The 26,858-nt window shown below is 39.6% G+C and overlaps 1 protein-coding gene across 1 annotated transcript in view; it reads right to left on the reverse strand.

Moving 5' to 3' along the window:
* LOC104322993 (dynein axonemal heavy chain 5) overlaps positions 1-26,858 on the reverse strand; it is a 162,827-nt gene that overhangs the window by 27,066 nt on the left and 108,903 nt on the right. The window contains exons 59-67 of the mRNA XM_069778781.1: positions 26,310-26,504; positions 22,752-22,907; positions 22,303-22,485; positions 20,056-20,226; positions 19,251-19,629; positions 17,874-18,145; positions 11,039-11,306; positions 6,202-6,323; positions 4,642-4,989 (exon numbers count right to left, since the gene is read on the reverse strand). Of these exons, the coding sequence (XP_069634882.1) occupies positions 4,642-4,989; positions 6,202-6,323; positions 11,039-11,306; positions 17,874-18,145; positions 19,251-19,629; positions 20,056-20,226; positions 22,303-22,485; positions 22,752-22,907; positions 26,310-26,504 (2,094 nt within the window). The remainder of the gene's footprint in view (positions 1-4,641; positions 4,990-6,201; positions 6,324-11,038; positions 11,307-17,873; positions 18,146-19,250; positions 19,630-20,055; positions 20,227-22,302; positions 22,486-22,751; positions 22,908-26,309; positions 26,505-26,858) is intronic.

Raw genomic sequence — 26,858 nt, forward strand, 5'->3', positions numbered from 1 at the left:
CTCCAGTCCTTACTTCCCCTTCTTCTGAAATGGAATTATTTTATTTAAGATACAGCTAGTACAGAATTACTGCAAAGCTGCCCTTTGTCTGAGTGATAATAGCTTTCTCAGAAACTTCCACCGAAATACCAGTAAGTCTATAATTGTCAGGTTCACAATTGCAACTCTTCTCCAGGAGGAATTGTACTGTGACTTATTTCACAAGCCCTCATTTAATTATAGCTATTAACTACCTCTTACAAACTTTGAACCACTGATCCAACAATGAGGAAGGATTGCCCTCTAACTGAGCACAAAAGCCAAGCAATCTTCCATTTCTCATTTTTCATGTTTTCATATTTTACATTAGAATTGGTATATGACAAGAAGACACTTCTAGTAACCAATATTTACATACCCTGAGGACAGAATAAAAAGGGCCATATGTAATATTGTTACGCTTGCAAATCTAGAAACTCAGAGACAAGGGATGTAAGTGGCTACACCTGTGTCAAAGCCAGCAAAGCTGCACTGATTTACACTAGCTGTGGATGTGATCCTTACAACAGCACAAAGAACACAGTATAGAGCTAATACTGCATGTGAGAGAAGGTGTGACTATAACTAGCATGGAATAAGGTTCCAAGTGGGATTTAACACATTTTACACATAGCAGTTTATTCATCCTGAATATTTAGAGCTGTAAAAAGTGAAAATATCAATGCACTTTATTTATCATGGAATGAAATACACATTTGAAGACAAACTCTCTCCTGCTTTTGCTCTTGCACAATAAAGGTTGGTTTGTTTGGTTTTGGTTTAGCAGATTTTTCCATCTAAGAAGGAATAAGAACAAAGAAATGACAGTAGTAAAGCAATGGGTGGCCCACTGCCCTGGATGTCCTGTAAATTAATCAAGGAGCCAAATTTCTCATTCTTTTTGGTCCAAAATCTCTGGAAATTTTGATTAAAAAGGGGATGTTGGATTCTGTCTTTCAGGTTTTTTTAGCCTGACATACCCTCAAAACCAATTGCTAAAGCTCTATATCCTTCTGAAATCAAAGTCATTTTCAAAGGGATTGCCGAGTTCAATAGCCCTCTTCACAAGTCAGTGTTTATTCTGACCAGAGGTTGAAATTTCATCAAAAGAGCAAGGCTACAGCAATCAGACTTACTCAGTCTGTCTTTCTTAACCAAAAATGGAAAGGGGAGAAAACAAAGATACACTGTTTTGACTAGCGCAATATCCTTCATGGAACAAAGAAGACTGGGAGCTTAAAAGGTTAAAAGTTTCCATGAGCAATTTTGACAGATTTTGGAATGATAGAAGAAAGTCGTAGCTTTCTTCCTAACCTGTGAAAATGTGAAGGATAAAAAGATGCTTGCATTCCTGGACTTGATCCTATTTACATAGAAGTAAAAGGTAAAATTCCCTACATCAAATCATACATACAGATTTTTTACAGGCATCAAAATACTTTAAAAATGCATTGCAGCATTGTGAGATAGGTTCCCAAGTGCTTAGAAAAGCAGATCCATGAAAGTGGCAGCTGAAATCTGATAGAGTCAAGGTTCGCACACTGATAGGAACCACTTCATGACTTGGGCTCAAATGGATCCTGCTGGTGCATTATCATGGCTGCATTTACCCTCACTTGGAAAAGTTGTGTCGTTGCCAGCACAAATACCATTGCATTCTGCTTTTACTACCTTCAGATATTTAAAACTTTTCAAGTTTATTTTATGACCTTGGAATCTTCTTGCCCTCTTAGCCAGCAATTATCAGTAACAGAAAACCATTTTTTTCTGTTTAGTCTTGTCTATTAAATTTTAATAGAACTTACCTCCAAAGGCATTTATCAACTTTATAGCAATGAGACAGAAATCCAGAGCATTCACTTGTTTTGATTTTAACTAGCTTCATCATGTGTGCCTGTACTAGAGGGAGCAGAAAGTTGCAGACCTCCAGTTAATGTGACCACTGCAGGATACGCACACTGGGACATGTAAAAGTGGTTGCAACCAAGAGCTACCCTTGCACCCTACCCCATTAATTCACGGCAATATCCAGATCTTCCTGTTGTCAAAATGGAATAATCTCCCAATTATAACTTGCAAAATGAGACCATATGGCTTTTTTACTTTCATTATTTTTCCATTCACATGTCTGCTCAATCCCATACAGAATTGCAAAATCACAAAATAGTTTCATTTGGAAGGGATCTCTGAGGGTCATCTAATCCAAACTGCCTGCTCAAGCATGGTCAGCTAGAGCAGGCTGTCCAGCACAGTGTCCAGTTGGGATTTTAATATCTACAAAGATCGAGACTCCACAACCTCTCTGGGCAACCTCTTCCAGTGCTTGACCACCTTCACTGTAGAAAAGTATTTTCTTCTTGTCAGATGGAATTTCCTGTTGTTTATGCCCATTGCCTCTTGTCCTTTCACTGGGCACCATCGAAAAGACTCTGGCTCCATCTTTACACCCTCCCAATAGGTATTTGTACAGATTGATAAGATCCTGCCTGAGCCTCCTCCAGGCTAAAGAGTCCCAGCTCTCACAGCCTTTCCTCATATAACAGATGCTCCAGTCCCTTAATCATCTTCATTGCCCTGCTCTGGACTCGCTCCAGTCAGTCCATATCTTTCTTGTACTGGGGAGTCCAGAACTGGACTCAGTACTTCAGATGTGGTCTCACCAGTACTCAGCAGAGAGGAAGGATCACCTCCCTCTTCCTAATGCAGCCGAGGATGCTGTTGGCCTCTTTGCCATGAGGGTGGTTCATGGTCAGCTAGTTGTCCTCCAGGACAACCAATGCAGGAATTTCCATTTCCCTTTGTTGAACTTCATGAGATTCCACTCTGCCCAGTTCTCCAGTCTGTCCAGATCTCTCTGGGTAGCACCACAACCATCTGGTCTATCAGCCACTCCTTCCAGTTTTGTATCTCCTGTGAACGTGTTGAAGGCGCACTCTGCCCCATCATCCAGGTCATTAACAAAGATGTTAAACGATGTTGGCCCCAGTATTGACCCCTGGCATACAGCACTAGTGACCTGTCTCCAGCTGGACTTTGGGCTGGTTATTTAGCCAGTTTTCAAACCACCTCACAGCACACTTACCTAACCCATACTTTGTCAGCTTGTCTATGAAGATGTTATGGGAGGTAGTGTCAAAGGCCTTACTAAAGTTGAGGTAAAAAACATTCACTGCTCTCCCCTCATCCACCAAGCTGGTCACCTCATTGTAGAAGGCAAACAGGTTGGTTAAGCATGATTTGGCCTTCGCAAATCCATGCTGGCTACTCTCAATCACCTGCTTGTCCTTCACATGTTTGGAAATGTTTTGCAAGAGGATTTTCTCCAGCACCTTCCCAGGGACTGAGGTGAGGCTGACCAGCCTGTAGTTCCCCAGATCTTTCTTCCTCCCTTCTTGAAGACTGGAGTGATATTTGCTATCTTCCATTCTTCAGGAACCTCGTCCAATGACCATTGAAAAGTAATCGGGAGTGACCTGACAATGACATCAGCCAGCTCCCTCACCACTCATGGGTGCAACCCATCAGGTACCATGAACATACATATGTTCAGTTTGTTTAAATGCTCCCTATCCTGGTCCTCTTCCACCAGGGGTAAGTTCCTTGTTATAGACTTTTTGTCTAGGGATCCTGGGACTCCTGGAGGCCAGTTTTACTGGTAAAGACTAAGGCAAAGAAGGCATTGAGCTTTTTCCATATAATTTCTCAGTAGTTCTCCTGCCCCATTCAGCAACGGACCCACATTTTCCCTAGTCATCTTTTTGCTGTTTACATACTAGAAAAATCCTTTCTTGTTGCCCTTCACATTCCTTGACAGATTCAGCTCCACTTTGGCCTTGGCTTTCCTAACCCTATCCCTGCAAGATTGGACAGTAGCTCTATACTCTTGCTGGGTCACCTGCCCCTGCTTCCACCTCTTGTACACTTCCTTTTTATGTCTGAATTCAGTTAGAAACTTCTTGTTCATCCATTCAGGCCTCCTGCTGACTTTGGTTTCCTATTTTTTAGGATGGATCTTTCTTGAGCTTGGAGGAGGTGATGCATGAATATAAAGCAGTTCTTCTGGACCCCTCTTCTCTCCAGGGCCATATTCCATGGGATTCTTCCAAGACTAGAAGAAACCTCTGAAGAGATTGAAGTCTGCTCTCTTGAAATCCAGGGCTGTGGTCCTGCTTTTTGTCCTACTTCCTCCTCTTAGGATCCTGAACTCCACCATTGGTACTGCAGTCAAGGCTGCCTCCGGATTTCACATCCCTGACCAGTTCCTTGCTCATAAGTATCAGGTCCGGCCAAGCTCCTTTCTTTGTTGGGTCCTCAGTTACCTGTGCCAGGAAATTGACATTAATGCACTCAAGAAATCTCCTAGACTGCTTGAACCCTGCTGTGTCACACTTCCAGCAGATAATTAGGGTCATTAAAGTCCTCCATGAGGACTAGGGCCTGTGAATGTGAGACTTCTTCCAATTGTTTGAAGAAGGCCTCATCTACCTCTTCCTGGTCAGCATATCTACCCACTATAATGGTCTGCCTGCTAATCTTGACCTATACATTTATGGCTCTGGAAAATATACCTGATTAAATTATTTATCTGACAAAAACTCCCTTTAATATCTTGAAACATTTTACCTCAGGTGTATCAATCACTGGCAATTGCTCTATGTACTGGAGATAGTCTTCCACTGTTTTCCCTTTTGGAATAACATAATCTTTGTAGAAACAAAAATTTTCACTAAACATATGCTCTCCAAACCATACTCTTGCATATGTATTCAGCAATGCTTTGTCAAGGTCATCAGTTACACGGCCACCATACTGTACTTCTCCAAGCATATAGCGAACACAGCTCCAGTTCACTCCACGTTTAATGTCCATATCATCCAAATGATTCTGAACAAATTGCACGCTGGCTGCAAAGTCTGCCTGATTAAATTCGTAAGGAATATTCCAGCCCAGTGGACCAAACTTTCGTCTTTCCTGTAAAATAGATAGAGTTAAAGGTAAAAGGCTGATTGATAGTAACTGTGAAGAAAACATGAAGTGCACAAGAATAGATGAAATATTCTAAGAATGCAGTAGTTCAGACGGGGCTGTATTTCACCAACTTTAAAAAATTATTCTTCTCTTAACACATACAAGGCCAAATGCTTGGTTAATTATCTAGTAGTTAAATATATCTTCATTTATCATCATCAGCAGAGAGATACGAACAAAGAACAAAAATCCTCTTTTTTAAGTGCAGCAAATCTGTGAGTCTAGAAGTATAGTTTCTGAATTTCAAAAACGAAGCTACTGTTTTAGGAAAGGATGTCCAAACTCATCAGCCACGATCATTGTCTGTGATCCTCTTATGGACTAAGTATATTCGTAACACTGATACCTCTGCATGGTGGAGATCCAAGTAGCAAAAGCTGCTTCTTAGTGAATCATTTACAGATGCAGCTGGCAGTATGTAGTTGTTAGGGCAATATCTGGTATTTAAATATTCTTAATTTCCACGAATAAAGAAGCGATGGGCGCAGGACAAGCATACCACAGGCTTCTATTGGACCACAGTGTATCAGTGCATGGATGCCACAGAGTTAAATTAACTACGCACCAGATATAAACTGAGGATACTGCAAAATCTATCAATAGAATGATCAAAAGTTGTGGTTAATCCATAAAGCACTTTCTTTAATGGAACTCCTGAAAGGCAAGACCCAAAATCATCTTCCACCTTCATTTCCTCCTACAGGTTTCAGTGCAGGAAGGATTTATATTCACCCTTTTAGCCCTTCTCATTGTGAAAGCAGCAGTTTTAAGACCATGGTTTTCCAACGCAAGCTGTAAATTTCTTTAATGTGCTTTTATGATTTAAAATATTAGTAAAAAAACAGTTAGTTGAAAGACAGATCACACAGCCATGCCCAAAGACTTTAACAGAAGAGTACACTAATTGATCATTGGTTGGCTGTCCTTTTTTTGCTCTGAAATACCATCCCTGCTGGAGGTACAAGATCAACATGAGCAGAGTTAAAAGCTCTAAGACAGTTGCAGTAATAGAGGTGTGTTGTTTCCTTTCTTATTTTATTTGTATTAATCTACCAACATGGGATTTTCATTTAAACATGCTTTCCATTTAATAACATGGTGCATTCATAATGAAACATGGCTTTATGACAGAAGAAAAGAAATGTATTTTTAAACCTGAACAGTCGTGTGAAGAAATGCTACAGCATATAGCAATGGTTTCCACTGTGGCATGTTGCTCACTTCTAGATGATCCTGAGTAACAGCTGAGTATGTTCGTTTTAAGCCAGCTTTCACACCTAGAAAATAAATATAAAAATGTAATATATGAGCAAAAAAAATGTATGGAACCCATAAGTACAACTTCCATTAAGCAGAATTCTCTATTCCAGTTTGCAGTAGCATCTTATTTATAGCTTCAAATAATCTCTTTGAATCAATTATCTGTTCAGCTGGTCATAGCAGGCAAATTTCAATTACATTTTGTTTCAGGTAGATGACACATGAAATTAAATTCAGAAGTCTGAAAGGAATTCCAATTAAGTGATCATATTCTAAATGTTACCAATAACAACTGAAATATAAATATAACTATTCAGCAACTATATGACAATCAAAAAGACACCTAACGTCATATGAAATATAGCACTGAATATCCCAGAGTTTGTGTTTTGATATTTACATATGAAATGAGATTTTAGTTCTACTGAAGACAATTTTATTTAGATTTCATTCCTACAACAATCTCAAAATTCTGTATGCAGCTTCTCAGACTGGCATACAGGCACCAAGCTGATGAGATGAGAACCTAAATTCATAGTGGAAATACTAATACTTGGGGAGGTTTGTTTGAGTGCTGACATTTCATATCCCAGGAACAGCTTTAGGCAGATAATATTGATACAATCTCAGCTTCCATGGAATATGTAAGCCCCACTACTCCCAGATGCTTTCAAGCAGCGCTACTGAAGCATAGTCTGCCTTTGGCAGACAACACTGAGCATGAGTTACTGACGCCAGGTCCCTCTTATGATATCTTCCACCTAATCAGCTTAACACAAGTCTAAAAAGACAGATTTCGAGTGCAGTGAATAGATTGTCCAAGTCATCATACTTCCTATGACACAAAAAAGCCCTTTTGCTTCTTTCCTACTTCACAAAGATCCTGTAGAACAATATTCAAACAAATAGCTTTTGAAAATATTATAAGGGCATCATAAGAGAGTCCCAAAATCAAGACAAAGTAATCAAATAAAAGTGCCTTATCACCTCGTGCTACTGATGTGGCAGGACAGAATCAGAAAACTAAAGCTGTTTAAATTTCATCCTGACTTAAATTGTTACACCAGGCATATTTCTATTACTAAATGCAAGTTGTAAATTGGCTATTACCTGACTTTTAAAATAGCCTCTTGGAGCTATAGTGTGTTATCATTTGAATGATAAGGAGGGGTGACAGTACAATAAAAAGATGCTGAGGACTGAATTAAAAAGGGGGGTGGAGAAGAGAAAGAAGTAAGAAATTTTTACCAGCAGACTGACTAACTGCTCTTGAGAGTGGCGTATATACACTGAAACAGCATATCTTTCACAAAGATCAGACATTTTGTACACATCTTACTAATATTCAAAGGAAGATGAGTACTGAAATAAAAGGTTTAAATGACTGAGGCATGAAATACAACCTTGGATAAAAATTCTCAGCTCCTACTGACTTCATTAACTGAAATCAGTGGCAACACATATATATAAATGAAGGGCAAGTTAATGCATTACACAGTTAAAGATGAGGGAGTTAAAAGACAAAATAAGTGTCAGGCTTGAGGATTTCTTTCTGCCATAGTCCAAAATACAAAGTAACCTTCCCTCATCATACATAATGAGTAGATATAAGGCAGGGTAGTAATTTGCTTCTATAAACTTATAAAGGATGTCTGCAGGTAGCAGCATAGTTTGGGTAAGAGAGAGACATTCAACAGCAGGAGAGCAACAGGTGAGAGACTACGTAGAAAAGCTGGATGTTTTCATATCACACAGAATAACACCAAATAGTTGAGGTTGGAAGAGACCTGTGGAGGTCACCTTGCGCAACACCCCTTCTCAAAGCAGGGCCAACTAGAGCTGATTGCTCAGTGCCTTGTCCATGTGGGTTTTGAGGATGGAGTCTACAAATTCACTGAACAAGCTGTTCCAGTATTTGACCACCCTCGCAGTGGGTTAAGCTTTTTCTGATGTTGAAGTGGAATTTCCTGGATTTCCATTTGTGTCCATCACCTCTCTTTCTGTCACTTGGCACCACTGAGAAAAGTCTTGCTGTTTTCACTCCCATTACAGTGGTATGATACCACTCTCCTCAAGATTAAACAATCATAGCTCTCTTGGCCTCTTCTCATATGTCATGTTCTCCATCCCTTCAGCATCTTTGTGGCCTCTCACTGGACTCGTTCTGTCCATGTCTTTCTTGCACTGGAGAGGTCAGACCTGGACACACCATTCACCATGGCTGAGTAGAGAAGAATCACATCCCTCAGCCTGCTGGAAATGATCTTCCTAATGCAGCTGAGGGTGTTGCAGGCCATCTTTGTTCCAAGGGCATATTGCTGGCTCGTGTTCCACTTGATTTCCATCAGGACCCCCAAGTCGTTTTCTGCAAAGCTGCTTTACAGCTGGTCAGCCCCATCATGTATAGGTGCATGAGGTTCTTTCTCCCCAGGGGGAGTACTTGGCATTTCCCTATGTTGAAGTTAAGCAGATTCCTGTCAGACAATTTCTCCAGCATGTGAAACTCCCATGGAATAAACACCACAATCTTCTGGTGTATCAGCCTGTTCTTTCCACTTTGTATCAACTGTAAACTTGCTGAGGGTGTCCCAGCATCCAGGTCATTAGTGAAAATTTTAACCACTGCTGGCTCCAATATTGACCCCTGGGGTACATCACTGATGACTGCTCTCCAGCTGGATTTGTGCAGCTGACCACAACCCTTTGAGCCTGGGAGTTCACACAGTTTTCAATCCACCTCACTGTCCACTTCTGTAATGCGTACTTCATCAGTACGCCTATAAGGATGTATTGGAGGCCTGTGTCAAAAGCCTTCTTCAAGTCAAGATAAACAACACCCTATGCTCTCCCCTCGTCCACTAAACCAATCATCTTATTGTAGAAGGCTAGCGGGTTGGTTACTAGGCTCAAAGAATAGTAAGTGAACAATGGCTTAAGATACCCTAGAAGCCAGAAAAAAAAGCAAAGTACACCAGGGACAGATGTTGTTCAATATCTTTATCAGTGGCTTGGATAAGGAGACAAAAGGCAACTTTAACAAATTTGCAGACAATACTAAATTAGAAAGCGTGGCTGACACACTAAATGGCAGAGCATCTGTCCAGAGGGATCTAGAGAGAGATGAAGACTTGGCCAACAGAACCTGCTTGAAGGTCAACAAGGAGAAGTGCAAAGTTCTGCACCTGCAGCACAATAACCCCATGCATCTGTACAAGCTGAGATCTGCTAGCTGAGGCCTACTGGTAAGCATCTCAGGGTTATTGCAGATGCCAGGTTGACTATAAGCCAAAATTGCACTCTTCTTGCAAGTAAGGCAATCCAGATAGTGGGCTAGCTCAGAAGAAGCACAGCCAGCAGACTGAAGGAAGTTCTTATCACTTTCCACTTAGCACTGATCAGGCTTCCCCTCAGATTTATTGTCCACATTTGGCACACAAGGGAGGTGTGGAGAAACTGGATGGGGCAATAAAGGTGGTCAGATCCTGAGAGTGCATGATCTACAAACACAGGACAAGAAGGCTGAGTTTGTTTAGTCTGTTGAAGACAAGGCTGTGGTATACAAAAAACAGCTTAAATTGTGAACACTGAAAGGTGGCAGATAAATGTGTGCACGTATGAGGGATGGTGGCTGTCCAAAACTGAAATTTTGAACTCTCAAGGACAAATCTGCTACTTGTTATCTGTGCATAGTACAGGCTGCAAAAAGTGAAATGTCCTGAATCCTCCAATTAATACAGAAACATGAATCAGAACTGTCAATTAGGACGCTGATCACGCATTGTACTTCTGCACATAGACTACTTAGGAAAACTGGGGGCTTAGCAGCCCAGAATGCAAGATGAACATCCTAGCTTAAGGAAACATCCTGGAAGTGGGGAAAGATCCAGGAGGTAGGCGACATGCATGGAGGCAAATGCCAGGGGATGCCCAGGGACCTAGGCCAGTAATGTCCAAGACTGGTAGCTGCAAGTAGCTGCACAGCATGAAACCAACATGAATTTTTGCCTGACTTTCCCGGACCAGCTGCGATCCCTCCAATAGGAAGGGAAGTCAAGATGGAATGAATGCAGTACAGGAGGCTGGGAGCATGAGTGAGTGAGTGTGTAAAATAAGTAGCATAAAAACCCTAATCTCATTCGTTCTCAAGTGAACCCCAGTATTCAGATCCACTATGGGTTGTTATTAACTGTCTTGCCTGTGACAGAGGCTAAGGGGTGATTCTGTAGCAGCTCACAAATACTTGAAGGACGATTACAAAGATGCTAGGGTCAGTATCCTGTCAGCAGTCCCAGATGACATAACAAGAAGCAATAGCCACAGCTACACACAGCAGCTTGGGAGGTTGAGGTTGGGTGTTCAGAAGAATCCTTTCTTTTCTTTGTCCAGCAGAGCACAGGATCTGTACCCCCTGCATCCTTGGGTGGGGTCAACAGGACAGAAAGAGAAGAGTGATGGAGTGTACTAAGTTTAAGAAAGGACCACTGACCTGGCATTCTCCACAGGTTCTACACAAACAACAAAAATCACTGTCAACTTCTGTTACAAAACCAAATGATATCCATTTTCTCCCCAAAAGAGTCATGCTTTACACATCGCAAGACTGACTTACACAGTGCTGTATTTAGTTAATGAAACAACAAAGAATAAAACCTAAAACACTGCACAGAGTATAGTGATACAGAGCAGAGGAAAAAAGCAAGACCCAAAACTCAAAAAAAGCATGGCTTCCTACCTTGAGGGGGTTCATTAGTAAATTTGATAGAAGACTGTAAAAGATTAATAGGAAACTCTGGGTGAGCCTCTGTAGTGATCCAGGTTCTGAAACTTTCACTCATAGATTCTGTTGTTGCAATGGTGTCCATTAATTCACTGAGAAACTCCAAGCCAAGGTGGCAGTTCTGTAGAAGAAGCCATCCTCCATCTTGCATACACTGATTTAATAGGCGCCTTGCATGTACTTCCTGGCCCTGACCCATTGAAATGGCACGACAGGGAATATTCTGGAAGGAAAAAAGAAAGTTTCTTTTATATATAGTTCTTTAGAATGATTATACACATGATGTATTGCTTCTGTAGGTCCATGTGTAGTTACACTGTGACACAAAGAAAACCGCTAATATCAATGGAGACTGATTATATTAAAACAGAGTAAACAAAAAAAGCAAAACCCTCCAAGTTGGTCTTATTTTCCACCTGCTGGAAGAAAACTAAACCCACTGGACATAATCTTTTTTTGCAGGTCTAACAAAGTCAATGGGATAAGACAATTGAAACATTTTCCTTTCCTCTTCCCCACTTTCCCAAATAAAGCAGGGCGTACAGAGCAGCATAGCTGCCTGACTATTCTTTTTCCTATGATGTAGACTATCTTGAGATGGACAGACATTAAGGCTCCACATAATAAGTAATGCACAGAGTAAAGCCAATATTTTTGGTGTCTTTTACTGTCTGAACATGTTTAGTTCATCTAACAGAGAACTGTCGAGGAAGCAGGCGGGACGGGAAAGATTGGTTCACATTAAGTCATTCCTTAGCAAACATCCTGTACTGTTAATTGGCAGCTCCAGAGCCCCTGATTCAGAGTTTGGTGATCAGCTAGCTCTAGCTAGTTTTCTAGCTGTTAGTTTCCTGGATTCAGAAGAGACAAAGATCATAAATGCAAACACAAGAATTCTGGAAATTTATGGAGTCTTTCCTTCAGAGGCCATGGGAGAAGAAAGCCAGTTGTTCAGAAAAACAGAAGATGATACAAGCTCTCACAAGGGGATCTGAAAAAGACAAGCTGACGAGGTTGCTATCAGGACCATACAGGACTGTAATTAATGTGTAGGCAGACCCCCTCTTGTTTACTCTTCTTACTTCCCTTGTTCTTGTTAAGTAAGTAGTCCCCTGGCTTAGGTTGGCTGCCTGACTCCTACCAGGGAAAACCAGAATTATCAAACCCAGCTGAGCATCTTATTCTATATATGTGTTGAGGGCAAGGGAACTGATGAAAAGACTTGGTTTCATGGACAGTTTCCTGTTCAAGACCTACAGCTGAATATCCCCCATGCTGTGAGCGATGAGCTGCATAAAGACTTATCAATCTGGGCCTATTTTCAGCTGGCTGAGAGCTACAAAGGTTAATCTTAAGTTTTCCTGCTACTGGGACTCTCTCACTGTGAAACAAAAAAGAAGGAAGTCATCCAGTCCTAGACAGCATGGATGAGGCTGCCCTACTTTTGCAGGAGAAAAGGGTTAAGCATATGGACACAAGCTGTGCTGGGTCATTTGGCCTTAGGGTCAGAGAACAGGCCCTGACCTGATTTTACTGAAAAGTATAAATACAGCTGCTGTATATGATCCTCCACATCCTGGCAAAAGATTTAAGAAGAAGAGAATGCCAAAGATAAGAAAGCACTTAAATCCTGCTCTCAGGTCAGTAAAACCTGAAATTGCAGCTAAAAGAAGCAAAGCTAAATAGCCTGTGAAGTTGGTTGGCTATGTGCTGGAGGAGCAAAACCTACCCTTTCTAAGATGTATCTGAGTACAGCTAGCACTTCCATAAGTCAAAGACTATGACTACCCCTGCAGAGTCCATAAATATTCAGCTGGTACATTATTCCCTAACAAAGCATCTGCTTAAAATTTGCTTTTCTCAGCAATGTTACCTCTCAAATGTACAATCATTAAAGGTTATGGAAACATCAAGACAAGGAAAAAATATTTTTCACTATGGATTGTCCTCATTTTACTCCTTCTGAAAGAACTCTGTCAAAATGTCTGCATACAGAATGTTTCTCTCAATAGCGAGTCATACCAATAGATCTGTGTCATCTTAACACATCGCTATCCAGATGAAAATACTATCATTTTAGTTACTACAGTGGCCCTGATAGTTCTGTTGCAGGTTCTGTGCATCATTCCCTGAAAGAAGAAACTATCTCTATAATAATAAAAATACCTGGTTTTAATGAAGTCAAAGTGCTAGGCATAATGAACTTCATTTGAATTCAGAAACTTAAATTTTCACTCCATCCTCATGTGAAAGTAAAGGGGGCAGAAATCCAACCAGTTTTAAGATAGAGCTTGCTTGGTTTATAAACAAGGTTACATAGCTCAGTAGTCACAGATACTGTTTCCATTTCTTTGGGAGAAGGTTATGTGAATAACTAAATTTTAGAGTGAAAATTAAATTCTGGTCACAAATTTGAACAATTCCAACTGCAGATAATGGATTTATATTGTTAATTTCATACTTAGAGGTACCAACAGTACTGACAATCCATTTTAGGACTATAAATCATGCCTGTAAAAGGGAAATCACGGAAAAATAGGCCCAGCATGTCTTTTCGAAGTTTTTTATCATTAAGAAGGGGGGAGGGGGGAAGAACAATAAATAAGATACTTTGGAGGTATAGAATCACATATGTACCAAGATCAGATCCTTGGTGCAGCTAACCTAAGTCAAAGCTTTATTCTGGAAAAAGTTAGAGAAAGCCCAGGGAAAGACAGGAAGTCAGTACAATAAACACAAAGACCTCTTGCAAATATTTCTGAAAACTGTAAATTATTTCTAGATATATTTTTCAAAAGCTAGAGAACTACTGAGGTGCTTCTCCAGTCCCACAATGTTAATATACATTTTTACTTAAAAAAAGATCTGTGTTTGTAGTTTGATTTGCAGACTCTGGGTGGGTTGTGTAAATTTGAAAGGTTTCTATATGCTGCGTAGTACGATCTTTACTTCAAATCAGACAAGAACTTTACAATTAAACATTACAGTTAACTTTACATTTACAGTTGACATTACAGTTGAACTTCAGGTTATGACAGCCTAGCTGATGTTGCCTTGTTCATAAACCATGCGTGAATAAACAAGACAATCCCTTTAGCTCTTTTGCAACCTCACTTTCTATTATTCTATACATGCTTCCTTAAAGCATGAAAACATATTAAAACTGCCCACTGCAACACACTTTCAGAATGAAAGCAAAAACTGCTGTCTTTTAACAGTCACAATTACAGAGCACCTTCCACCTACCAGCACTTCCCCAGACAGGCTGAGTCCTTGCTTAAGATTTGACAGAATAGGAGAGCATTTTGTTCCACTCCTTGCAAGAGTGCCTCTTAAGTGACCAGCTGACTTCAAATGACTCTATTAGGAGGTTAGTGTCCCTCTTCCCCTTACATGGCCAATGGGATAGAAATACTCAACTCCTCAATGCAACTCAGAGTTAAGTTTCAATCATGTGCTCTGAATTGCTTTCAAAGGAGCTACTCTTTATTGATTACAGAAACTAACTCCTACTGGAGACAGGGTAAGTACGTATCTAGGAGTCCATTTCACAGGATACATGTGTTGAAGAGCCGAATAGGTGAATGAAAATATCATCACAAAGCTGACACCACAGACTGTGAAAACAGGAATCCAATCACAACCACCTAATGTGTTCACTTGGACTTGAAAAGGGACTAAAGAAATTGCCCATTTCTAGTCTATAAATATTCTTGCAGTTAATTTTAAATCTTCTATAAAGTCAAAATATCTCTCACATCTTAGGAAAAAGTAGTAGAATATTTTGTGAATAGGAATAAAATTGTTCTTCCAATGCATTGCTTCCAATAAACCTAAAAATCCTGCTCACCCAACTGCCATCCTTCTCCCTCCCTATGTCTGTATATTGGCTGGCTATCTGGCTGCACAGTTTTGGGGGACAAGGATTACATCAATAACTTCAGACTTATGATTGCTAAGTTTAAACAGTCAAGAGAGAGTTAGTTCCTAAATTTAAGTACTCTTTATTACAGTCAGACAAATAAAATAGGAGAGTCCTGATTTTCAAAGAGAATGAGCATCTAAACTTTCTAATTAATAAGTTAAAGAGATTTGTGCGTGCCCCCCACCTTTGCAAGTAAGTCTTACTTAGTGCATACCAAAATCCTGCACCTCTAAATGAAGATGCATTCTAACAGGGAAAAAAATTTATGGAGATCTAATGTGAATAACTTCTTCTTGGGAAAATTATACTTGCATCTACATTGTGAACCATAAAACATAAAGCACAGAGTGCCTTAAAGTGATGCTGTGCTGTAAGAAATGTTGAATGTCTCCATCAAGTGAACTGATTGAATGGTAGGGTGTCCAAATTAATTTCTCTTGTCACCATATTTATGATTTTTTCCTTTATCTTCTTGTAAACATCATTACTGTCAGCTCCTACTGTGAATGTGACACAGAGTAAACCACAAAGATTGCTTTGTTCTTATAGTTAAGTCCTTTCACTATGTAACGGACTATCATAGTCTGCTGGATAAAGACAGAGGGCTCATTGGAATCAAACAACTGGAATAAGCAAGAATGTAACATTTCCATTTCCTCAGTAAATGCATTTTAGCTAGTGCTCCAAAATTAACTTCCAGAGAACACTGGTATGAATACAAGTATCATAATTTGAACTTCCATAAAATGTGGAAATACCATTTCTAGTTCAAAGGATAGATTTAAATGTCTTTATCAGCTCTAGCAAACCCAGTTTAGGAGGATACCTTTGATTTTGCAAGACGTTCTATGTTTTCAGTGGGGTCAGACCCCATTGATAAAAAGCATGTCAAAGGTGTACGACAGTCGCTTTCTGTCCACATTGCTTCCGTTTCAAGAATAAATCCTTCCGCATATTTCCCTCCAAGAGACTCTGCAATGTAGTGTCGAGCCTAAAAAAAAGCAAAGTTACAAGAAATATATGCCTTTTTTTTTTTTTTAATTGATTTAGCATTTATCACTGTTGTGGAATTTACCAATACATTGGGAGGCCATGACTTTCTAAACTTTCATTTTCAACTTTGGCATAACAAAAGTTACAGTCCACCGGAGGCAATCATTGAAATTCTCAGATAGCAAACTTCCAACAAAGAAAAGAAAGAATTCTGCTCACACAACAGCCATCCTGTGAATATTGTTGCTAGAGGATGCTAAATGGTTTTTTAAAAAGAACTAAAGAAATCCACGCAGAATAGATCCACTGTCGGCTCTGAGGACAGCCCAGATATTGCCCCTAAATTACTGACTGCTAAAGCTTGGTGGATAGCCAAACAAAAGAGTTTCTCTATACCAGCCCCATTCTTAGCTCCTCTAAGCATGTATTGTTGACACTGTCTCTACAGCATAGCAGATTAGACAGATCTTTAATCTGACCCAGTTACAATCTTCCATATAGTTGTTGGAACTTCAAACAAATTCTCCTGTCCAGTGGTTATCCAGTTCAAGTCTCTTACACTGAATATCTATTTCTACAAAACATAAACACAGATCAGACTTTATCCTTAAAGGTCAAACCTTTCCTATGCCTCTATTGTCCTCTTTTCACAGACAGTTTCTAAAAGGACTTCTAAAGCTATCCTGGTCTATGAAATGCTTTTTTGACTGACATGATTTTCCAACTGTGTAAACTACTAGCACAGATTCTGAGACATGTATTATGGAGAGAAACACCTGGGAACAAGGTGGACTGAGGAAGACACTAATTCCATCAAAAATAACTCAATCATCCACTATTAAGTGTTAATTCTGCCCTAGCAAAGAGAGGTAACATTTTGTAACACTTGGGGAAACACAGTAGGGAAAGAAGAGATAAAGAAGATAATAACAAAAAGGATCCCCTCTTTCCTGAAAAATTAAAATAATTACAATTTTTGAAACCACTGTTCAGAGACATTCTTCCTCAAAGACGGTTGTGCAAGACAATAAGCGTGTTGATAAATGATCAGTAGCAGATTTATTGCTTTGGTCTGTTTAAATTGTGGCAGACGGAGCTCCCAAACTTTTTTCTTATTTAGCAGATGAAGAGAAGAAAAGGAAAAAGGATGATGGGGGGAGGGCATCCTGTTGAAAAAGAGGTCCATGAAAAAATGGTGTCCCCTACATACAACACAGATGCTATCACAACATGTAACATGTAAAGTTGAGATATGCAGGAAATCAGAAGTACTACTTTCCAGTGTAGCTAAAGACAAAAAAAGTGAAAAGAGGATACTCATAGGCTCATACATCTTTTTGACCTACACAGAGAAGAAAGATCCAAATATCACAAACTGTGGAGAAACTGCTAGTCTATTGCAGTTTCTTTTACAATATCTGCCATGAGACAGTCTTAATTATTACTTCCTCAGCATGGAGGGTAAGTAAACAGTTTATCTGCTATTTTAGTGCACCTGTCATCAAAATGAACTGTTCTCTTTCCACTTCTGTGAAAAAATAGGGATGTATCTTCTGATTCACCGGAAAAATGCAACTGCTTTACAAGTTTCATGGCTCCACTTTAGAAGTGCCACACAAAAAGAATAGTATTCTTAGAGCTCCAACACACTTTATTTCATGTTTTGCAATGCCTCTTCTAATTCATTGCAATTAAATAAATTAATATTTCTTTCACATATATTTATTATGAGGATTTCAGTATCTGATTTTCAAAATAGCTCACTCTGGAATAAATATTACGATAAAAACAAATTCAAAGAATGTAAGTTGGAACTAGCAGTTTTACTGGAGATGCCACAAGGCATAACAATTGTAGAAAAGCATGTCTTACTTGGGCAACGGTATGATCAGGGCACCAGCTACGCACTAGGAGCAGTTTACGGAATTGATCCAGTAAGCTGTCATACCCATCAGGAATAACAGCTTTTTCGGGTGCTTCTTCATCAAACCAAGCTTTCCAAGACTTCTCATTCCTAACAACTTGCACCAGAAGTTGATTAAAAGGGTACAAGCTAGATAACTGCACAAGATTGAGCCATGTCATGTCAAGGATCCACTTCTTTGGTTTTGGTTCCACAGAATTCAGATCCAAACTGGCACCTCCTGTAAAGTGAAAAGCATTATAGAGGAAAACAACCATTGTTAAAGAGAAAAGTGACAAGTAATAAAAAATACTTATTTCTATAATTTAGGGAGTAAAAATCTTTATAAACCAGGACATGGAGACCTACAATTTGCATAGAAGAGTCATTTACCAAAGACGGATTGGGGAAGTGGTCTCAGTGCCTCCCAAAGCTGGTATCCCAGTAATTTTTGTGCTACTTTTTCTCCATCTGTAGAGCTGGAACAAAACTTGCCTGCCTAAAAGGATACTCAAACCCAAGTCTTCAGACCAGATGTAGAAAGGACCTATGGCTAGTCCAATCTCCCTTCACCTAGACTACAGAATAAGAAAGCACATCGTGTGTTCATTTCCAGGACTGTACAACTTCAACAGCCCCTCAGCTCAACCACCACTCCAGCATCATGCCCATTTGCACCTCCAACACAATTGAGTCACAGCTGAACATAAACAGGTGTCTGCAAAGCAAACCGAGATATTTGGATGGCAAGTACCTGGCTGGATTTATCTTCTCTCGGTATCTAGTTGTACTTATCATATCTTGGAGACAGTGTGGTCCACCCCCATCAAAACTTCATAAAATTTACTAAAATTTTTCATTGTCTTTGTGTCTTAGTAGTGACATGCAGTGGTGGCATAATGCAACAGAGGCTACATATAACAATGTTTCACAACATGTAACAGATTTCCACTTTTTTTATACTGACACTTAAATGTGGTACAAAATCAGAAGAGATTTTGCTGACTGTCTCCAAGCTTACAGACATAGGTACGTGGCAACTCAAAAAAGAGGTTTACAGGAGAAAACTATGGTCTTTTACAAAGTAATGGACTTTTTTTTTCCCTGTTTTTAATGTAAAACAGTTAAATATCTTTATCTAAGCATTATTTTGATAATGAATAATCTATATTATTCTCATTTTGGAAAATTCGTCTTAGTTCCTTCTTGGGCCATACATACTTTCATTCACCAGTTAAAAAACATTAGATCCACTAGATGCAATGTATTGTTAGTGCAAGCACTGCAAAATCTGAATTTGGCAGTTCACAGACATATGTAAATTGGAACATTTTTAGAGAAATTACCTTTGATCAGTGTCTCAAACTCAGTGTGTGAAATTTTCTTGGCCTGCAAGTCAATCTTCAGTGCCAGAAGCAATGTAAACAGGAATCGGTGATTTTCATACAGCCCTCGAACTGTATACTTGAAGACTTCATAGGTGAGATGCTCGATTATATACACTACCCTTTTTGCTGTGATCTGAGATTTCCGAGATCTTTCCACTGATAGGTCAAAAACGCCAAGGAACTGCCGTAAGGATGTTTGGTACATGACATTAACCAAGCTCATTTCCACAATTAGGAAATAAAGGATGCTACCACGACCAGCAACAGGCCGATACTCTTCACGTGCAGTATTGATTTTCACCTCTGTCTCTGCTGCTATGTTTAATTTTTCACTGACCTTAAAATTAATTGAAAAGACCATGCAGATTAAGTCATGTCATTTGTGATTTATACTGCACAAGCAAAAAGAAAAGGTCTTGATTAAAATCACTATGGTATTTTTAGTCAAGCTTTGCTTCCCTGTGTCAGTGTTTCAACACAGACATTGTGTCTTCATGTGTTCAAACACCAAGCACAATGGGATTTGATTCAAACTTACACCTGCAAAGTATGCCTGGAATACAAAGCAGTATCCAGGTAATAGTTTAATTTTGCAACATTTTAGGAAGAAAAAATGATAGTGTTTCTACTATTTATTTGTTAAGAAGTCAGATGTTATATAGTGGCTCTGAACAGAAAAAACAAAACCAGAAAAAAACACCTGTCTACAAATAATCTTTAAATTACAATTACAAAAGGTATCTGCAATGGATTCAAAATTCACCTCTTCTGCTGTTGTTTTAGTGATTCTTAGGACTTCTATCAGAGACTCATCTTCAACTAAAGAGCCCTCCGTACTGGTTAGACGGAAGAGTAGATTATCTTCAAGCTCCTGCATTTTCCTCTTGTTAGATGTCACTTCTTCCATCAGTTTTACTCTTTCTGCCTCCAGTTCCTGTATTCAGAAATTTTCCTTACAATATTTAAGATTAATTCAAAGAGATTCCTTATAATGATACAGAAAACATGTGATTTCACGCATGATAAATTGGGGGCTTTGCTGGTTTTTCTATGAAATGCATAAATATTATATACTAAAGTAATTTATATGTATACTGCATTTATTTGATTAATGTAGCATAGTGAGGAGTGAAAAGACATCTGAATTACTTAATGAGAATGTTCTTCAGATTCTCTGTTCATGCTTTGTCTTTTCTTTGAACCAAATTTATCTGAGCTCCATCGGCTCTGGTTATCTACACTAGGACATTCATCTTTTACGAGACAGAAGAGACAGAACAACCATGATTTCTTCATATCTGCTAAAGGGAAGAAGTTTAATAAATGTTGATCAGCTGCAAGCATGTCCCTGTGCAGCAAGTAGGGCTGACACTAATCAGCTACGCTTGCAGGTCTCTTCAACTGATACGCAGCACTTGATGAATATTTTTCAGTGAGTGTATTTTTGCCCCAAAATGCAGTCTAGGTGTTGCTACATACATTCAATATGAATTCTCTAACAGTTTTGTCCAGGCAAAACACCACAGAGTGAGGTTATCTGTGTGGGGGGAGATGAGTACGTATCTCTTTTTATTTGGAAGTTTAAAAGTAGAAGCTTATATGTAGGTCACGAGAAACCAGTTTCAGTTCTATCTTGATTTAAATAGTCTGTCTCCCATCTGAGGTAAATTACTCAATCCCAGCCACTCCTGCCGATGCTGTTCAATTTTGCTTACATAAACATACATCTACTGGAGTAAAGATTAAAGGTTTTGCATCCCTAGCATTTGTCCCACCCTGCTAGTGGATAGCTTTCCCTCAGTACCTGCTGTTGCAGCTTTTCAATTTTTCATTGAACAATTCACAGGAGGTTTGGGCATAATAATGACTTTTCTAGCTTCTGGTTGTGACTGTCAGACTGAAGGAAGGGCACTTAGATTCCAGTCCTTAGTTCAGCAAATGCTTGTTTGAGCAAAGTGGAAAGGTGTTGGCCAGAGAAAGTGACAGCACCACTAAAGCACACTGGTTAGAACATGCTTTGGGAAGTCAAAGGAGGAATTATTTCCCTTAGGTGGGGAACTGCTCCCACATGAACAAGCCTACCTGAGTTACTTATTCAAAGCAGCAGCTCTGCTAATCCAAAATTTAATCTTTGTTACTTCCTTCACAAAGACACAATTATGAAATGTTCAATTTGAAATAAATAAGTCATTCAATTTGATGTGAAATACACCTTTTGTGCTTTCACTTTAATGAGAAAATAAGCAAATATTACATTTTAGTGTAATTGGACCATAGCATTCATGTATTTATTGGTGTGACTGCCACAGTAAAAAAATCACATATGTCCCCAGTGCCTATGATGAACTGACCCCTAATTTTTTGGATAACCAGGCTGTTAAATTAGACCACACAGAAAGAAACAGGAACAATCTAGGAATTAAATTATTTTGGAAGATGTCTCAGATTTGGTATCATGAAATAAAATTCCTGAAAAACACCCAAGAGAGGATTTTCTTCTTTATATTTGCTTCCACGTAAGCAATGCAAATTTTAGTAAGGGCAGAGTCAATTCAGTGTTTAGGGCTCCTTAAAAATCTTGTATCTCCTTGCACACTAGAGCCTGGCTGGCAAAAGTAATTCAAGTTTCTAAGCATTTTTTCATGTAATTCAAATTAAGTTTAAAAAAGAATTCAGAAATAAAAGAGATTCCTGATTGAACAAGGAGCCTTTGCTATATGTGAAGGAATAAAGATGCTTTATGTATGTCATGTATATGCCTGTGATGTATTTTTAATTAATAATTTTCTTTCTTCTCTTTCCAAGGCCAGATCTTAAAATAAATGTTTAGGTCTCTCCGTTAAATCAAAAACCAGCTCCACACTGTCTTTCAGCAAATGCACAATCCCCTAAGCTTTCATTCACAGTTTTGTTCTTGCATTTAATTTCACCCAAGACAGAATATATCCATTCATGGTGCAGATACTGAACAAGCCTTCCCTCTATATAAATAGGGCAAACTACTACATACCTGTTTTTCTGTGAGGATGACACGGCCAAGGAGCTGATCTTCCAGCCCTTTCATAGTAACAGTAAAGTCAATCACTGTTGTTCTTGCACTAATTTCTGGAGTATAGGCAGGATTAGCCAATTTTGTTGTCATATAAAGGGTAAACCCCTTCATCAGATCTACCTCCTTGTCACCTACTTTCACCTGAAAATCAAACATATTACTCAATTTTCAAAAGCTGAATGCAGAAAAAATTATTTTATCCAGTGAAAAATAGATGAACTCTTTTTTTATATTCTCATTTACACTTTTTAAACTTTCTGCTTAAAGGGTAAAAAAACCCAACCCCATGAGTTCACTGCTCATCTTTATAAGCATTGCAAAGGTGTGAATCTCAGCAGTATCCACACTACCAGACACCCAGCATCTGTCCTACTGGTTTTTACTTTCATGTTCACAATTCATCTTACTTTGTGTGCTGAACCAGATTTTATGAAATTTTTTTCCAAGATGTTATCAAGAGCAGGATCAAGTTCCTCTCCAACATCTTCTATTAACAAAGGTCGGCCAAGGGACAGGCAGTCCTCTATATGACATCTGAAGAACTTGTGGTTCATAGCTGTAACCTAGGAAGATTGGTTGACAATATAGCATGCCTTTGCAAGCACATAGAAAACAGAATAAAATCTATTGCAGCTTTCAAAAATGACACTCATCCTGGGATATCAACACAAATGATTAAATTTTAGGGACCAACACTCACCTCTGCTGAAATGAATGGAAGTTTTGCTTTAAGGTTAACAGAAAAGGGGATTGCACTTGATGTGTTTCTTTATTGTTATCTATTTATTTATTTACTTATCTACATATCTATCTAATCACTGTAGTATCTTCATACCTTTTAAATATTAATGGTTTTATGCTCAGAACACTAATGTGAAGGAGGGAAATATTTATAGGGTTCAGACAGGGAACCAGTATTACATAGGGGGCCTGGTCTCACATCAGGTGTTGAATTTCCAATTCAGTTCTCATTTCACAATATAAAGTCTTAAAATTGCTAAAAATCACATAGACTCCTTTTCACTTATTTAAATTTAATAAATCTAACATAAGCATATTTGAGATGATAATTGAATAGCCTTTCCAGTCATCTGTTAAGTCATGATTTGGGGGTGGGGGTTTTACCACAAAAAAAACTAGGATAGACATATTTTTAAAATAAATCTTGTCTTGCAGGCAGTGCTCTTTGAAAAAAGGTATAATTAAAATATCTAGCGGCACATTTCACAGTCTTAAAACAGTATATTATTTAAAAATTAATACTATGTTCCATCACTCTGCACTTTTAGCTTTGTTATAATGTAGACATGTGTATCCACCAAACCAGCATGTTGTCTACATTTTTAATCCAAATGAAACTGAGGGATGAAGTTACTGTCTTAGTGACCAACAATATAACCCTAACAAGGCCATAGCAAATTACAATATCCCAGATATAAAGGCACAATATAAACACTTGGGTATTTAGAGTCTTGACATAACTCTCTTCCTCCTGGACTTTACAGGGGGAGAACTCAGATTCTTCTAACACAGCTGACATCTGAGCCAGGATGCCTAAAATTGCATAAATAACTTGAGTTTTCATCAGGAAAGCTTCCTCTGCATTTAAAGGCTGCACCTGTGTGTATTCAAAGCCATGTAAGTTTTGAGAGTACTCAGCAGCTCAGTAGTTAAGCCCCACCAGGATTCACAAATTTTGAAGGCTGGATATTCACACGTACTGACCACAAAGTAAGCCTGGTAGACATTTTTCTCTGGCTCATCAGTCAAACACCATCATCACTTAATAGTGTATGAATAGTGGGGAAAGAGGAAATGGTATTTTAATCTACATCTCCCAGTCCCTGCTTTGGTGAGTATGTGATATAAGATCCTTACGCAGTTACTGGACCAGAGAATGGAACCCGTGTTTGCAGTCCCCTTCTGCAGGCTGCATGATGGTAGACAGCGAGAGCTGCCACCCAGAGGGTGGAGGACACTTTAAAATTATTGGGGGAAAGGCTACAGAATGGCAGAGAATGTCACTGTAGGTCCCTGAATGAAGGAGATTCGCTGTTGCCACTCCTGAGCTCAGCTTGGTGGCTCTCTGAAATCCTGAGCAGGAGATGCAAGTCTCAAAGAGGGTGGAATATGAGATATATCCTCCTCTATTGTTTCCTCTTGGTTACTCACATTAGCGTTTCTTGATTCAAATTGCGGGGAGGCAAACTAAGGTCTCATGTAATTTAGAGGAAGCCATGTTATCTACTGTAGGACAGTAGATTTCACACAGTCATAAAATGCCTAAATTCTGTGAATACAACTCATACATTTTAGGAGAGTTTTTCATGATATTTTTAATAAAGGTATTCATTTTTCCAAGATTTTCATTCTATCTCAGGCTACCATTCTTTTTCCAATTCCTCCCTTTTTCTTTTCCCTATTTTTCTCTTAAAATGCTTACCCTAAAATGTTATTGCCATGAGGCACCAACTGCCTGATCCTGTCTGCTCTTAATTTTGCAAGCCATTTACTTCCCTCTGTGGTGGGTTGACCCTGGCTGGATGCCAGGTGCCCACCAAAGCCCTTCTATCACTCACCCCTCCTCAGCTGGACAGGGGAGAGAAAATATAACAAAGAGCTTGTGGGTCGAGATAAGGACAGGAAAGATCACTCACCAATTATCATCACGGGCAAAACGGACTCAGCTTGGGGAAAATTAACTCAATTTATTACAAATCAACCAAAGTAGGGTAATGAGATATAAAACCAAATCTCAGAACACCTTCCCTCCACCCCTCCCTTCTTCCTGGGCACAACTTCACTCCCAGATTCTCTACCACCCCCCCCCCAGTGGCACAGGGGGACGGGAATGGGGGTTGGGGTCAGTTCCTCACACGTTGTCTCTGCTGCTCCTTCCTCCTCAGGGGCAGGACTCATCACACTCTTCCCCTGCTCCAGCGTGGGGTCCTTCCCACAGGAGACAGTTCTCCATGAACTTCTCCAACATGGGTTCTTCCCATGGGCTGCAGTTCTTCACGAACTGCTCCAGCATGGGTCCTTTCCACGGGGTGCAGTCCTTCAGGAGCACACTGTTCCAGCGTGGGTCCCCCACGGGGTCACAAGTCCTGCCAGAAAACCTGCTCCAGCGTGGGCTCCTCTCTCCACAGATCCGCAGGTCCTGCCAGGAGCCTGCTCCAGCGTGGGCTTCCCACAGGGTCACAGCCTCCTTCGGGCATCCCCCTGCTCCAGCATGGGGTCCTCCCCAGGCTGCAGGTGGAGATCTGCTCCCCCGTGGACCTCCCTGGGCTGCAGGAGGACAGCCTGCCTCACCATGGTCTTCCCCACGGGCTGCAGGGGAATCTGGAGCACCTCCTCCCCCTCCTTCTTCACTGACCTGGGGGTCTGCAGGGCTGTTTCTCTTACATGTTCTCACTCCTCTCTCTGGCTGCCGCTTCTGCCTGTCCCAACTTTTTTTTCACTTCTTAAAAATGTTATCACAGAGGTGTTACCACTATCGCTGATTGACTCGGCCTTGGCCGACGGCGGGTCCATCTTAGAGCCAGCTGGCATTGGCTGTCTCGAACACAGGGGAAGCTTCCAGAAGCTTCTCACAGAAGCCACTCCTGTAACCCCCCCGCTACCAAAACCTTGCCACACAAAGCCAACACACCCTCTATGTTTCACTTTCTCTGTGACAAGTAATTAAAAGATTCATCATAAAAGTACATATGGCATAACATATAATTCCAATTTGCTTTTGAAACTGTCTTTCTGGGAGATGACAAAGCAGTACAAGCTATTTCACCGTGATAAGATAGGTCACAGATTTTGTCAGTCTTGTTTTAATTTCTGCCTAACTGTAGACCATAAACATCAGATTTAAATTACACATGGCCAAAGTATGATGACAGAAAAAATACTCTGCATTGCTAAATATGATGTGAAATGACACATACATAAAAAATATTAAATTAACTATTTACCTGGAGTCCATTATTCTTTTCCTTATTTTTAATCCAGATCTTTCCTTGACCTTGTGGATCAATCAGCAAAGGATATCTAGATGCTTTTGTGACAATGATGCCATTCTGAATTGAAAGGTCATCATTCGGAAGACCCTGGAGGTTCCATTCACCCACTGTAGCATTATCAACAAGCATACCAGTAAGGTTCAGGTCCTGATAGAAAATAAGTAATTACAAAATTAGTACCAGTTACAGAAGTTATACTAAAATGTTTGATGGAAGGTTTTTCTTATTCTGATCATAATGCATGATAGAATGTATTTGGTAGCTATTGTTTCTTGTTTCCTTTCTTTAAAGTTCAGTGCCTAAATCACTGAAGTTGAGTAATAATGAAAGTGAATTCTGCTGAGGCTTTGATGTCCATTAAAGAGTGTCAGAGAAACTCTGAAGCCACTTCAATATCTAATGACAAGCTGATTTTGGTATTGGCAAACTCTTTTCTTGCTAGCTTGAGAAGAAGGGTCATCTTGGTCACAAAAGCTTCCTCCTGCTGTAAAGTTGTAAAGT

Source organism: Haliaeetus albicilla, chromosome 3 (genome assembly GCF_947461875.1).
Source record: "Haliaeetus albicilla chromosome 3, bHalAlb1.1, whole genome shotgun sequence".
Taxonomy (NCBI): domain Eukaryota; kingdom Metazoa; phylum Chordata; class Aves; order Accipitriformes; family Accipitridae; genus Haliaeetus; species Haliaeetus albicilla.